This window comes from Ambystoma mexicanum, chromosome 1p, assembly GCF_040938575.1.
Source record: "Ambystoma mexicanum isolate Mex_15411 chromosome 1p, UKY_AmexF1_1, whole genome shotgun sequence".
NCBI classification, from domain to species: domain Eukaryota; kingdom Metazoa; phylum Chordata; class Amphibia; order Caudata; family Ambystomatidae; genus Ambystoma; species Ambystoma mexicanum.
In genome coordinates this window covers 455,851,440-455,867,242 of record NC_090921.1, presented here as the reverse complement: position 1 = coordinate 455,867,242, position 15,803 = coordinate 455,851,440, and the positions used below count along the sequence as shown (strand labels likewise).

Genomic DNA, 15,803 nt, shown 5'->3' with positions numbered 1-15,803 from the left:
CTAATCCCACACGCACATCTGCACATGCGACCGATGCAGGTGTGGTTGGCCAAACAGTGGTCTCAGACAAGTGGTCAGTGGGACGATCTAGTGGTCGTTTCGCCAACACTAGTTCAGAACTTACACTGGTGGTCAAGAGAAAACATGTTAAAGGTAAAACCCTTCCACGATCCGGAAGCGCAAACTATCGTTACAACAGACACATCCCTCTCTGGTTGAGGGGCTCATTACCTTCACCACACAGCACATGGTCTGTGGACTTGCATCATGGCACAGCACCACATCAACCTGTCGGAACTACTAGCAGTACTCAAAGCACCTAAAGCATTTGAGGTGCAACTGGCGAACCAGTCGGTTCAGATTCTAACAGAAACCACCACTGCAATGTTCTATACCAACAAACGGGGGGGCACACACTCTCCAAATCTGTCCAAGTTGGCACAGAAAATATGGAAATGGCACTCAGATGGGGGAATATCCCTATCCTCTCAACACGTTCCAGGGGTACTCAACACTCTGGCAGACTCTTTAAGCAGAGATCCAGTACCAGGGGAACACGAGTAGCAACTAGACCCAAGTGTCGTAGACCCTACCTTTTCTCAATGGGTTTACCCCACACTAGACTTGTTCGCTAAAGGAGAAAACCAGCAATGCCCCGACTTTGCGTCCAGTTTCCCCCAGCCAGACTCCAAGGGGACCGCCCTATGGATGAAATGGTTGGGGAAATTTGCTTAAGGTCCCCCCCTCCCCGATTCCATTAATGAGCAGAATAGTGAACAAGATTCACAGAGAACAGATGACACGTGACAACCGTGGTATCCACATCTGCGCAAACTGGCAATATGCAATCCCATCAAACTCCTGTGTCTAACCAACCTGTTAACCCAACATGGAGGGACAACAGTGCACCCTCAACCACACTCAATTGAACTTGGCAGCATGGCTCCTGAAGTCATAGAGTTTGGATATCTTAATCTTCCACAGCGGTGTATGGATATCCTCAAGGAGGCACGAAAACCAAACAGTAGACACTGTTATTTCGACAAGTGGAGGAGATTAGTAATTTGGTGCCAGTCTAAACAAATAAACTCCATAGAATGTACTCCATCACACATTCTAAATTATATGCTCACTTGTTAGATTTGGGGTTAATATTCAACTCCATAAAAGTTCACCTGGCGACGTTCTCAGCATATACCACCTCTCAAAGTAAGGTATCGTGGTGGAAAATTTCAGTCATTAAGGCATTCATGGAGGGAGTAAAAAGACTCTACCCTCCACTTTCAAACCCACCAACAGGATGGGATCTCAATGTAGTACTCGCAAAGTTCATGGGGCACCCATCCGAGCCTATGCATAAGTCAAGTCTTAAACACCTGACATCAAGACTGCCTTCTTTGTGGCTATTACCTCCATAAGAAGAGTTCGCGAATTACAAGCATTGTCAGTGCAGGACCCCTTCTTTATCATCCATAAATATAAATTAATTTTACTACTCATCCTAGGTTCTCCCCTAAATTAATTTCCAAGGACACTGTCTCCCATCAGTGTTTTATAGCCTGCCTGATTCTTTGAAAAATGTTGTCAGTGCCACTTATTAGCTATGTTGGTTTGTCATCCGGTATTTATAGGGGAACTGAATGGTCAGTGTTCCTTGAGACTGCTCAGTGGCTCATTCATTTTGAAGTGCAATATCTTGACTTGTAAGGCAATACACTTCCCATCTTGCCTTTAAAGACTCCCTAATATGTGTAGGGTTCAAGTGATTTATTTTTATGCATTTGTTAGGAGCTTATACAGCAAGTAAATTGTGTTTCAAAGCAACCCCGTGATGGCAGGTTGACTTGCAAGACAAAATCTAGCCATTCTATATCTATAAAAAAACTGACCCCTCTAACCTGACCGAACGGGTCACTAGTTAGTTGCTAGATCCAAAAACTCAGGAAACCACTAGGTGTTCCGGCAGAATATTCCACCATCTGCAAACACAAACCCTTTCATTCACATGTAGTCCTCCTTTGATATAAACCTCTTGTTAGCCACATCCCATGACTAGTCCCCCTCAAATGTGTTCTGATTAGGGGCGTTTGAACCCCTCCTATCATGTTTGCATTTGGGCTAGGACTGGTTCTTTGTCCATACTTTACCTAACCAGTTTATGCAATCAAGTGGGTTTAAAAGACCTTGCCTTGCATTTTCCAGTCCTACCCTTTTCACATACTTAAGTCCAAGGGAAACCAACTTTTACCAAAGCCAATCTATGATCATGTTATGCGATGAAGTCCATAGAAAGAGAAAACGTAGAAACAAAGAAATCCAGTAAGTAATGACATTTTGTCTTCCAACATATGGCGTGCATATGTCTCCCAGAACGGTCTAAGGAGCCGCACTAGAGTCTCTAACGGTCGACCATTTTCTTATACCTAACTTTTCTATATACACTGTCTGGATGTACAGATGTTGAAATGGTTTGCTATTTTTCTCATTATATAAATTATTGACATCAATTGGCAAAATGCACAGCTGAAATACTGTGATTCGGAATCTTGTCCAACCCTGTATTGTAATTGCGGACGACTCAATTCTAATTGTTAGAACCCCTCAAAACCCCTTCGTTGCCTCATTACAACATATGTTGACTACATTGGGAAACTAGACTTGTCGGTTAATGCTTCAAAATTAGCATTAATGGTGTGCCAAGCAGGGAGGCAATGCCAGAAATTACCATTAAGGCTAGTGATGAGCTTATTAAAACGTGTACGTCTTATGATTATTTTGGGGTAACTTTAACTCAAATCTGAAAGGTGCGAAACACATTAATTAAGCAGCGCTTAAATTTAGCAAGCAATCAGTGGTATATTTGGGTTTGCCAAAGATGTTAAAGCACAACCATTTAGTATAGCTCTTAGAATCTTTATGGTGAGACCAAAAGCCATAGCCAGTAATGGGGCCAGTCAGTGGGTATATTCAAACCTGATAAGCTTGCAGATGGAAGTTATTTATTTTTTAAAGTTACTTGGTTTGCCCTCCTCGGCCCCCACTTTTGTAGTGCATGGCTAATTGGGAATTCCTCATCTTGAGGATGACCTGCTCTGTGATCCTGTGAAACTATTTTAAAAAAGAAGAAAAATATGGTGTAAAATGAAGGTAAGGTATTCCAATATGGCAGCCGCAGCCTGAGGACGTGTTTGCAACTCTCTCCTCCACTGCTAAAGGAGAAGCCTGCTTTCCTTGCATATCTTGACATATTGTGATTCGAATGTTGCACATGGGGACTCTATCCTGTCAAAGTACCGGAACATAAAAGCAACTGGTTGCACTTTTAATCTGGCAGGATAGTTGTTTACAGCGGACATACAGATCGGACTGGGCGTGGCAGCAAGTACTCAGCGTTTGCTTTGTCCCTCATCCCGATCATCTGGGAACTGAACTGTTTCTGAACAACTTTATTCTGGCCCAGCAGCGGGCCCCATGCTTATGCTGGCAGTCCCAGATAATTATTCTATTTTACGACAAGCCCGCCCCAATTCCAGAGGAGGTGGTGTCGCCATCATCCATCAGTGCAGTCTCGCCATGAGACTAGCTACCTCTACTGATGCCCTCTCCTGTGAAACACTAGCAGTTAAACTACCACTCTCTAACACCCAAACTCTCAACATCTACCTGATCTACCGCCCACCAGGCCCCATCGGCACCTTTGAGGAAGACCTTAACTCTATTCTATCTAACAACCTTAAAAGTTCCACTCAAGCTCTCACATTAGGAGACTTCCACCTGGGCTATAATGACCCGGATGACCATTGCGCCAGCGCCATAGCCAACACTCTCACTGAACTAGGCTTTGTGCAAAGATGCTCAACACCTACGCACGCAAAAGGCAGAACACTCGATTGGGTGGCTGACTACAACTGCCTAGTGAATATCATAAATACTTCACCTTTAGCCTGGACTGACCACCACCTGGTATCATTCATGCTTTCCACCAACAGACCCTCACCTACACCATCACTAAGTCCCCACCCACTCTCACTAGAAACAAGAAGAACATGACAGTAGAAAGACTTATCCCCAACCTACTTCCCACACTTCCTGACAACCTGGATCCCGAGTCCCTAGTCGAAGAATATAATAAGATTATGGCCACCTCGCTGGACCGCATCGCCCCCCTTAAACTTACATCCAGTAAACCAAAGACGCACCTCAACAAATGGTACACACCATGCCTCAAAAATCTAAGGCAGCAAAAAAGAAACCGTGAGGCCATTTGGAAAAAAATCCCCTTCAATCTCCAACAAAACCAAATTCTCTAAACTAGCTGCACTTTACAAAAATGAAATCTACCTGGCCAAACGAGCTTCCTTTGACTCTCGTATAGCCAAAGCTAAATCCAACATAAAAGAACTTTTTTCCATCCTCAAAGAAATAGAAACCCCCATAGCACCACTTGACACGTGCATCAAAGATAAAAACTGCTGCTCAGAAATACAAAGTGCCCTAGCGAATAAAATTGTGACTCTTCAAAGCAAAATCTCCAGCAAAAGAGCCACCCTGAATGACACACTTAACTCACAAATTCCAGATAAACCCATGCCCATAGACCCCAGCCGCTTTCAGTTCTCTCAAGTCAACATATTGGAAGTTGAAAAAATTATCCTGTCCCTGAAACCATCCAACTGCCAGGGCGATCTGTGCCCTGCACAGCTCATTAAAGATGCTGCCTGTGATCTCTCCCCTTTCATCACAAAATTGATAAATGCCTCCTTCATTTCGGGATCCATCCCTACTAACCTAAAACAATCCTGGGTACTACTGAAAAAACCCACACTTGACACCGCCATACCTACAAACTACCGTCCTATAACGACTGTTCCCTTTTTACTAAAAATTCTGGACAAGGTTGCCTATGTACAAATACAGAAGCACCTGGAAGAACACAACCTTCTAGGATCTAGACAATCTGGATTCCGTCCACAACATGGGACCGAAACTGCTCTCATTGACCTGAAAGCACAGATCGATCTGCTCAGAGACAATGGGCAAGCGGCCATACTCCTCCTCCTCGACCTATCTGCAGCTTTCGATTTGGTTGATCACTCTATCCTATGCTCACACCTCCACACCTCAGCTCACTTTTCCACTGAAGCCATCATCTGGATCGCAGCCTTCCTTAATGGTAGGACTATGAGGGTCTTTTCTCCCACAGCGGCAGCTGAACCTATACCCATCACCTGCGGTCTTCTTCAGGGCTCCTGTGTCTCCCCCACACTATACAACATATTTACCAAGCCCCTTTTCGATGATTTGGATCATCTTGTTATCACCTACACTAACTATGCAGATGATACTCAGACCCTCCTTCCGCTTTCAGGAGATTATGAAAAGGATTTGGCCTTGCTAAATAGGGTGTACATCATCATCCATGCATGGATGGCCACTCATGGACTATGCCTGAATGATGATAAAACAGAGCTCATCATCTTAGGTACCACATTCAGTATAAAGAAACTAGGCCCTGCCTATAATTCCTTCATGATTGACGGGAACAACATCAAAGTCGGACAGGAGGTCAAAACAATGGGATTCTACCTAGACTCTACCTTTTCCCTCAAAAGACAAGTGAGCTCTCTGGCATCCGCCACAGCATATACGTGTAAATTAATCCGCGCAGCCAGACCTTTCCTGTCGAATTCCAGCTGCCTGACACTTGCCAGAGCCCTCATATTGTCTCGCCTCGACTATTGCAATGCCATGTACTTGGGGTCCACCAAGGCCACCACCAGTAAATTACCACCCCTCCAGAACAACACCCTCAGAGCAGCTCTGGGCATTTCCAGAAGAGAGCACATTACAGGATTCAGCCAACAGAACTGGCTCTCCACTAGAGATAAAATTATCTTAAAAACGGCATCACTCACAAGTCCCTTAACAATGCTACCCCAATCTACCTGATCAACAGATTCCACAGACAACCCTCCCTAAGACCAGTCAGAACTATATACAAAGACTGTTTCTGTTCCCCATTACAAACGGGCCACCATAGGGGGTAACAGTTTCCCGGTTAAAGCTGCCAAGCTCTGGAACTCGCTGCCTCCAAACATTAGAGCAGACCTACCCTATCGGAACTTCCGATCCAAGGTTGTCTCCTGGCTGAAATTGGAGTCCCATTAAGACAATGAAATGCCCGGCGCTACCCGCACACATTGTAACCACGTGTGCCTTTCTTGCTTACTTGTTTATTACGATCCTATAATGACTGCTGATTTGTATATAACACTATGTACCTATTTTTATATCATGTATTTTCTGTGTTTTGTAACCAAGCTTTGAAATGTCTTAAATGCTGCGCCCTAATACCCCCGGGTACGCTTGCACATTATAAATAATAAAAACAAACAAACAATCTGCCAGGGTGGACTTGCGACAGGGAGTGTTTGCAATTTGGGGCTCAGAGTTGCCCTGGGTCCCGCTTCACAATGTGGGCACTCGCCTTTGGCACCCTCTGTGTAGATCGCGACAAGAAGCACTACTGCTCTGCCTGTGCAGTTGGTATAATCCCAAAACTCTCCAGGTAAGTATCTCTATCTCTAAGAGGGTTGTGTTGATAGATACTGCTGGCACAGCAAAATTGCACGTGTAAAGCTGGGAACTGCGTGGACCAGGGACAGCTTGGTTGCAGCTTCACATCGGGGGTGCACATTAATATTTTCCTTTGCATCAGCTTTTGTTTCGGGCCCTTGCCACCCCCGTCAGCCCCCCGACTTCCTCTGGTTTCACTGTTGACAGGAACCACACGATTGTGCCTGCAATATGGACTGCAAGAGGAGCGGACGTGACTAGATACTCCTATTTCTCCAGCATGTGGTCTGGCATGGCTTCACATGCCCATGAATATTCACCTTCGTTAGGCCGGGAATCCTCTGTAAAAGAAACAGTTTCACTTTCGTTTATAAACAGTCTTTCTCTTATAAAGCAATCATTGAGCTCTGTGTCATACTGCCCCAGCCAATGACTGCCCTGTCCACAAGCCCCTCCTCTGGCAGCCATTTACAGATTTTTACCACACGTTCAAGTGTTGGGGGGAGTCCTCGTGTTTCGCTCTTTGAGCTGTCTGCGTTTTTTGTGCTTTTTTGGCTAGGAAAACTGTTTTTGTTCAATTGAGCCTGTGTGACCCATCATTTATCCTTCCGATTAACAGGGATCAGTTTTTTGGCATCTCATCGCCTCTCAAGGGCAAAAATCAAAGTGTTTTCTTTAAGTCAGGCCTACACCGTGCCGGATCATGTTGGAGGAGAAGGACAGAGCTTTCCTCTTCAAGCTCTGCACCAGCTGCGGCTTGCGGAATGTTTTCATACTAGCATTCCTAGTGCCTGTATTATCTACACCCAATGCACAAGGAAGAAGATTGTGAGATCTGCCGTGGCTTCTCCAAGCGCACGATGGACCGGCACATCCGACTGGTGACGTGGCTCAAGGCCAGGGCCTCTACCCCGTGTGGTCCACAGGGGCATTCCTCATCTGGATCCAGCCAGCCAGAGCGGGCTTCTAAGTCCTTTGCGGGTGCTCCACCCATGGGTGCCTAAGACGAGGCCAAGCAGCGCAAGTCCACTTCCACCGGGCTCGCTGAGCAAGTGGGTACCGCGACGGTTAGGGCGCGTTGTTAGTCTCCATCAGCCTCCATCTCCAGCCATCGCTACTGCTCTTCATCAAAGGTAAAGTCAGCTTCCCCATGGAAGCTGCGAGAGAAACCAGAGAAGGCCAAGCAGGACTAGGTGTCTGTCTTGTCAGCTAAGGCCCAGGTGATCCAGGCCAAGACGTCCTCTGCTGCCGCCCTCTCGGAGCTGAAAGGGGCTGACCCGGTCCAGGGTACCCCAGTGGCGGTCAGGGTGGCTCTCCCTCCCCCCCCCCCCGTAGGGAATCTTCAGCCAAACCAGTGGCAAAGACTCTGGAGAGGAGTATGCCGGACCTGAGCCCAAAGCAGACTCCTCAGGACATGAAGAGGGGAGGGGGTGTGGAAGAGCTACAGGGCACGGATATTTCTTCGTCCGATGAAGACATTGTTTCTCTCCACTCCATCCCGGAGAATAGCGACGACGAGAATAGTTGCCCGCCGGAGGCAGTGATGAGGTAGGGGGCAACAACATAGGTGCTGGGCCCAGCGACCCTGTCCCCCAGGCACCTCCCAGAAATCTGTCGCAGGATATCCTCTCAACCCTCCATACACTGGTGTCTGAGATTCAGAAGAGGATGCCGACGGCACCACCAGCGACTCCGCCAGTGACGACCCCGTTGACACTGGGGCCACCACCGCCGGTGACAACCCCGTTGACACCGGGGCCACCACCACCGAAGAAAAGGAGGAGGCACCCTACAACTCCACTCCAACCGTCACTGCGCCCCCTCCATAGGGGCATGGAAACGGGAACGGACACAGACGACGGTGGACTCTCTCCGCCACCTAGGGCTTCTCCGCCGGACGAAGTGGGTTTCTTCCACTCAATGATTGCCTGTGTGCTGTAACTTTTTCAACTCACCCCAGAAGAGAAGAAAAAGGAAGGCTTCCTGTACTAACGCCGGGAGGCAAAAAGGAAGACCATGCTTTCGGTACCGCTCCTGGATGACGTGTGGGATGAGTGGCTGGCACTTCTGAAGAACCCCTCCTCAGCCCTGGCAAAGAGGGACCAGCTAGAAAAGAAATATTGAGTGCCGGAGTTTGCAGCCAAATGTCTGCAGTTGCAACCACTCGGTGGTCTCAGCTGCGGCAAGGAAGAAGTCCTCCAACTCGTCAACCTCTGTTCCCCCGGATGGTGAGGGAAAGAAATGGGACGCCATGGGGCGGAAGGTCATTTTCTCTGTGGCGAAGACGTTTAAGGCTGCCAACGCCTTAGCGATCCTGGCCAGGTACGACCGGGAGCTATGGTACAAGATGGCTCCGATCCTGGATTTCTTCCTCGAGGGCAAGCGGGTAGAGGCAATGGAGATCCTTCAGGAAGGTTAGGTGGCGTCAGGCCATGCCATCACTGTTGCCCTGGACATTGCGGACATAGGGTACTACAAGATGTGAAACAGGTTTTGCCACTGTCGTCGTGGTTGGCTGAAGGCCACCAACTCCAGACAAGGGGTCCAGATGAGGGTCTTGGACATGCCGTTCGGGGACAATCTTTTCGGCAAGTCAGTCGACGAATCTCTTCAAGACATCAAAGCCGACACGGCCCGTGCCCTGGGCATGCTGCAACAGCTCCGTCCTTTCGTCCCTCAGGAAGGGAGGTGCTCGAAGATTTTTGGCTGTAGATTGGCCTCTTACTGCCGTTCCATGACCCAGGAAGCCTGCAGGGGTCGTTCCAAGGCCTTCGGAGGTGGGCGCCATCTTCGAGGCTCCCAGGGCGGCGCACCGGCCTTCAAGCCGGACTGAACCGGCCATGACGTCAGGCCCCCCTCCCCTCAACCCTCCACCCCTGCACTCTAGTGGGATGCCGGCTGGCAAACTTCATCAGCGTATCTCCGCCGATCGATGGGTGCTGGACGCTCTCTTCCACTGAGACACTTTGGAGTTTCAGCGAATGTCCGCGAATACCACCAGTGGCCCGGCAGGAACAAACACATTTCTCAGCTGCTGCTGGAAATTAGGGCCATGTTAAGAAAAGGGGCGATGGAGCTGGTTCTGAATCGACTCCGGGGCTCTGGAGTTTACTCAAGATACTTTCTGGCAAGAAAGAAGACCGGGGGCTGGAGACCCATTCTCGATATACAGCGCAAGAATTTCATTAAGTCCCTCAAAATTCAGGATGGTCACGTTGCAGCATATGCTCGGTTAACTGGAGGTGGGAGACTGTCCTCGTTGGATCTGGATGACGTGTACTTCACGTCGCATTCATGTAAAAACATTGCAATGTGTTGGGGAGAATTCTCATAAATGTGCTAATTCCCTTCACCTTAGAGACCCCCAGCAACTTTGCTGGATTTTGGGACTTGATTTCTTTCCTGGAGAGAGTGTGACCGTTTTTCCCACTCTCTCATGTATTTTGAAATGTGTTTTACTCTTGTTTTCTTTGGTTATGGAGTCTAACCAACTCCATAGGCATCATCTTTTCATTTGTGTCACAAAGCACCCTCAGTGCAGTGGCACAGGGAAACCTTTTCAGGCTTTCCCAAGGTTTAAATACCTTCTCTGTGATAAACTACTGTTTCCCAGAGTAAGTAAAGTGAAATTGACTTTACAAGTCTTTTAAATTCCTAGACCCAGCACATCCTATCTTCCTATAGAGTGCTGGAGGGGTTACTTGGTATCCTATGTCTGGATACTCGTGTAGCAAAACAGAAATGTGATGGGTGGAAGGTTTTGAATTAATCATAACCACGGGCAAAGCTCTGGGCAACCCTCCAGACCATTGTTTTTCAGCCTGCCAAGCCATTACCAAAGGGGAAAAACCAAATGCAAATCGGGCTTGAAACTTTAGCAACTTGCAGGCCTAATCAGCTTGTGACCCAACATATGATTCTTCTTTTTACAAACTACTTCCAAGAACTTGTGCAGAGACTTTACAGTTTACGTACCAGAACCGCTTTATCCTATCCAAGACTTTAGCCCATTGACTTTGGCCTAGCCTATTGAATTGAATTGACTCTTCTGGTGAACTCAAAATATTTGCACTAAGAATAATTGTAACCTTTCATGTTCTAATAACCTTTGCCTTTTTACTCTTCTTGAAAAGTATTCTTAAATAGTATTGAAGTATATTTGTGTGTGGTTATATTGCCTCCTTCTTATGAATGTTTTATAACTGACCGATGATTTAATAAGTATTTATCAAAGAAACCTTGAGTGTAAAAGTTTATTTGAATACTTGTGATTGTAGACCTCTGTGTAACATTATTTCTCACATTCCCCTCTTGAGATAAGCCTCACTGCTCAGCTCTGCTTCCAAAACTGTGTAGTACATACTTATACCAAAGGTTGGTTTGCTTACACCTGTGGTCCTAGTTGTGTGTAGTGGTCCCAAAGGGTACTGCATACAAACTTTGCCTAACACAAGATCCTGCGCTTTGTTGTACAAGGGAAACCCTACCAGTTCAAGGCTGTCCCCTTCGGACTGAAGTTGGCGACCAGAGTATTTACGAAGTGTCTGGCTTTGGTGGCGGCCCATTTGCGACTACATGGAATTCATGTGTATCCTTACCTCAACGACTGGCTCATCCTGCATACAAACTTTGCCTAACACAAGATCCTGCGCTTTGTTGTACAAGGGAAACCCTACCAGTTCAAGGCTGTCCCCTTCGGACTGAAGTTGGCGACCAGAGTATTTACGAAGTGTCTGGCTTTGGTGGCGGCCCATTTGCGACTACATGGAATTCATGTGTATCCTTACCTCAACGACTGGCTCATCCGGGCCAAGTCAAAGGACATCCGGCGCCATCTACCCCTCCTCCACAAGATCCTCCAGCTCCACAGGACATGGACGAGGAGGAAGATCCGGACACTCCATCCTCAGCCAGGGCTTCCATGAACGTCTTGCTAGCCTGGCCGAGTACCTAGGCCTCCCTCAGCTCGAGGTCAAACAGCCGGCAGAGGGGGTTCTGGCTGAAGTCCTCACAAGTCTGCCAGCACGGGGATTCCACTGCAAACCGATGTAGTCTCCCTGGCCAAGAAGGGTTGGCTCAAGCCCCACGCAGTCCACCCGGTCAACCGATGCCTGGACGCCAAGTACAGGTAGATGGAGGGGGATACTCTTGCGCTCGACCCATCCTCAGCCACACTCTTCAGTGATCACTGCGGCGTCACTTTACTCCAAGCCTCGGCCTTCCTCAGCTGCCGCCTCTGCGGCGCTGCAAGGCAAGGAGAAGATGATCTTGGAGGCTTACGGCAAGAAGATCTACTCCAACGCCTCCTTGCACCTGCGTCAGGCCAATGCAGATGCCATGCTGGCTGCCGCCAACCAACGGTTATGGTGGGAAATTGCTGACTTCCTCCCAGAACTCCCCTCCCAATTCACGCTTTAAGGCGGGGCTAGCAGAGGCCAAGCTCGTGGCGCATGACCTCATGGAATCCACAGTGGCGCATATCGATACCTCGGCCGTGCCAACTGCATTGCCAGGGACATGAGGCGCTCAGCCTGGCTCCGGGCAACAAAATTCAACCCAGACGTTCAGGGGCGCATTCTTGATCTACCGTTCGGGGGGAGGAGGGGGGAGACCTCTTCCTCCTAGATCCGCTCTGTAGTATCCACGGGGTACCGCCTACCCATCCCAGCCTCTCCTCCCTCCTCCCCTTGATAGACTGTCTCGTCACTGCACCCCTTAAGCCCATGGTCCCCCTGATGTCACTGTGTGCTCAGACCCTTTGGCTCCCCTCGATGTCGCCATGTGCCCCCAGCTCCACCATGGTCCTCCTAAGATATCGCTGTGCCTCTCTCGTGTTCCGTGTTATCGATGTGTGCCCCCAGCCCCCCTAATCCCCCTTGATTTCACTGTGCACCCCCAGCGCCTCTGGTCCCCATGATGTGTCCCTGCACCCAGCCCCCTCTGGTCCCTCCATGCTGTTGTTGCATACCCCAACCCCCTGGTCCCCTGTGATGTCACTTGTGCCCTACCCTCCCAGTCCTCGTGCAAAGTTCCCTCCTGTCTGTGTCTTGGCACTTGCACTGACCGGGTCTCGCTAGACCAAGTAAAGTGGCTTGTCTTCACATCCTTGCTGTTCATGGCCTGTTGGAGTGTCCTTGCGTTTTGCCTTGTTCGATCCCATTGTGTTTGATCGTTGTGTGAATGAACAATCATATCATCTCATTATGCTTACTCTCTACTCTACACCATCACACAATTAGAGTGCAGCTACACCCCTCGATCAATTCGGCCTAGCTGCTCACATACAAATACTATACCATAAACACAATCATTCTACAAGAACGCAGCTATACCCCACGAAAAACCAGCCTAGCTGCAAACATAAGCGTCCCACAGGCCTAAGGCAGCCAGAACCCAGTCTTGGTGTCCAACCGTCAGACTTCACACATTGAACCGATACAAATACCACCACACCTAATGCTAAAATGCAATTACATCAGCTGCACATTTAACTGGTGCACCCAAGCACCTTTCGACACCATACTCCTTCAATTGACCTGGACTACTGCAATCTCCCATAAGTATGGAGGAAAGGGGACGGGACGTAGGAGTATTACCAGGTTACTCACCGTAGTGACCACCTTACTCCTATCCATAGTCCCCTTTCCTCCATACGCCCGCCGTCCCCTCTAATAAGGTTCCTCTGTTATTGCTAATGGGTCTTGGACCCTGCGATAGAAAAGGACTGATGGGCGATGCGCGGAGCCAAGGTGGGCCGGGTTACGGCCGCCTGCTGGGCCCCGCTCAGGAAAGAGAGGAGGGACACATTTCTGGAAAAAATGTGGATGCTTTTTACAAAAGTGCTCCGGTCCCGTCCCACAGGACGGAGAGATGTCCCATAAGTATGGAGGAAAGGGGACTATGGACTAGGAGTAAGGTGGTCACTACGGTGAGTAACCTGGTAAAAATACACTATGGAGAGTCGGCAAAATGTCACCCATAAAACGAGGTTTAAAAAAAGGGTGAGTGGGGAAAACGGTTGTGAGCATGGAAAAGGAATCCCCAAGTCCAGCAAAAAGTGCTGGGAGGGGTCTCGCAGTGGAGAGATTTAGAAATGAAAATCTAACCTGTATCTTGATAGAGAATTCTGAGAAGGCGCTATATTTTGGTATGTTGCAGCGTAAATAAAGCAACTGAAAGCAAAGGCTTTTCAATTATAAATGGTGGCGAATTAGGGTACAAGCGTTAATGAACTGGAGGGAGCTCACACACAGGTTCTGTTAAAATGAGAATAGGAGAAATGCGACTCTTATCTTGGGCTAGGAGGTAAGGGGTAAGAGCACAATCTGATGTTAAGAGTACCAAGTGATGGGATGACTGGAAAATGTACATATACTGGGGGAAAAGTTTCTCTTTCGCATATTGTTTCTGATTGAGATCTTAATTGAATTTCTTTTTTTTTTTATTGTTTTTTTTACAGCAATGGAACCATTCAGTTGGACTGTCTTGGTAGCATACAGGATAAAATTACTATATGCGCTACTGATGACTCTTACCAGAAAGCAAGGCAAAGCATGGCACAAGCAGAAGAGGAGACGCGGAGCCGCAGTGCAATAGTAATCAAGCCTGGTGGCAGATATGTAGGTAAGAAGTGTATTAAAATTTTTACTACGCTCCAAACAGTCTCCTGTTTGGTACTGTAGTGGGCTGATAAACGTCATTGTATGTATTGACATCTTGACATCCTGGTGTCTTGGTAGGATAGTATCTAATTCAGTGATGGTCTTTTGATCCTGGCAAAAAATGTAGTCCAAAGGCAGGACTAAATGGACCTACAGGTTTAATGGCCTTTGGAATGAACATTGTACATTTCCATTTTAGTACTGGTGGGTAGTTTGTAAGAGGTCTTATTTTTGTAGGTAAGGAACCAAGGTAAAAGCCCAGTTACTTTAGATTTGCATAGGATTGCATAAATCAGTCGATGGGTGATTCTGGAATTGCATCCTAGCACCTCTGGTTTCACCATAGGCAGTTTTACCACTAGATCGATCTATAACAGAGGGCTCGGGTAATATCCTGGGCATTCCCTATCAGAAATTAAACATGAGGTTAATTTGTGGATATTTTGCATTCAACAGCACACCTGGGCCTAGAGTTGCAAGTTCTAGCCTTTGAATACCTGGCAAGTAATATTTAATACACTGATGCATTTGTGTAGAATGCAAGAACTTGTATTTGTATTTATTGATTTATAAAGCGCCTTACGCCAAAGCGCTTAAACTTAACATGTTTAGTGTTTGCCCAGGATCAGTACAACACATATACTTCAATTCCTACTTTGGATTGCTTTCCTCCTAATAAGTGGTCTCTGAGGCAGCATAATGCATAGCTCTGTAGCATGTCTCTCCCAAGCAGCAATTGCTTTGAGAGTCTGGTGCAGGCACATAGTGCTTCTATGTCTGCACTGCCATCTAGGTAATGCACACAGGAGCAGCTGGCAATAGACGTGGGCAACGGTTACATGAGATTAGGGTTCCGAAAGATGGCAAACAAGAGGAGGCTCGAAGGGATGTGTCTCCACTTATGTGTTTAGTGATGGCCGAAAACACAGCGGTTGAAGGAGGGGGCTCCACTCTTCAGGATAGGCAGGCCAAGAACAGCAACGGACCTGGGCTTGTGGGGAAGCTGTGGCAGCGAAGGAAGGGGCATGTCGTAAGATGAGCAGCACAGTAACTGCTGCATAGTGTAGACTGCCACAAGAAGACTGCTATGCATGGCGTGATACTGCAACAAACAAGGCACTTGCAGTAAACGCTACTTGAATTCTGACCCTTTTTGTTGTCATGCCAGTTTACACTGAAAGCAGGTGTTTACCCATTTCTTTTACGTGAAAGTAAGTACATGTGGTCTAGTGACTGTTACTGAGCCTAAACATCCGCATTTTTGATACAGCTCCAGGAAGTTTCCATTCCTATGTAGAAGCAACTAAGCAGGGTGCCACCTCGTTACTGTGCATTTCTTAGAATACCATTTCACCTAATGAGATTTCACCAAAAATGGTAAGAGAAATGTTATATGTGTAATGAATGCATAATCGGTGTGGGGTTAGGGTAGGGAGGATTGTGAAATGGGGTGTGAAGGGGGGGTGACAGTCTCCCACCCCCTCCCCCCACATTGAAATAAGTAGATTTCGTTTTTCAGTGAAATGGATTCAGTGAAATCTCAATTAGGTGAAATATATTCGAAGA

At 47.6% G+C, this 15,803-nt stretch overlaps 1 protein-coding gene across 3 annotated transcripts in view; it reads left to right on the top strand.

Annotated features, from left to right (window-relative positions):
- ELL (elongation factor for RNA polymerase II) overlaps positions 1–15,803 on the top strand; it is an 869,801-nt gene that overhangs the window by 121,222 nt on the left and 732,776 nt on the right. For all 3 annotated transcript variants that reach the window (XM_069649283.1, XM_069649285.1, XM_069649284.1), the window contains one exon: positions 14,036–14,199. In XM_069649283.1, the coding sequence (XP_069505384.1) occupies positions 14,036–14,199 (164 nt within the window). The remainder of the gene's footprint in view (positions 1–14,035; positions 14,200–15,803) is intronic.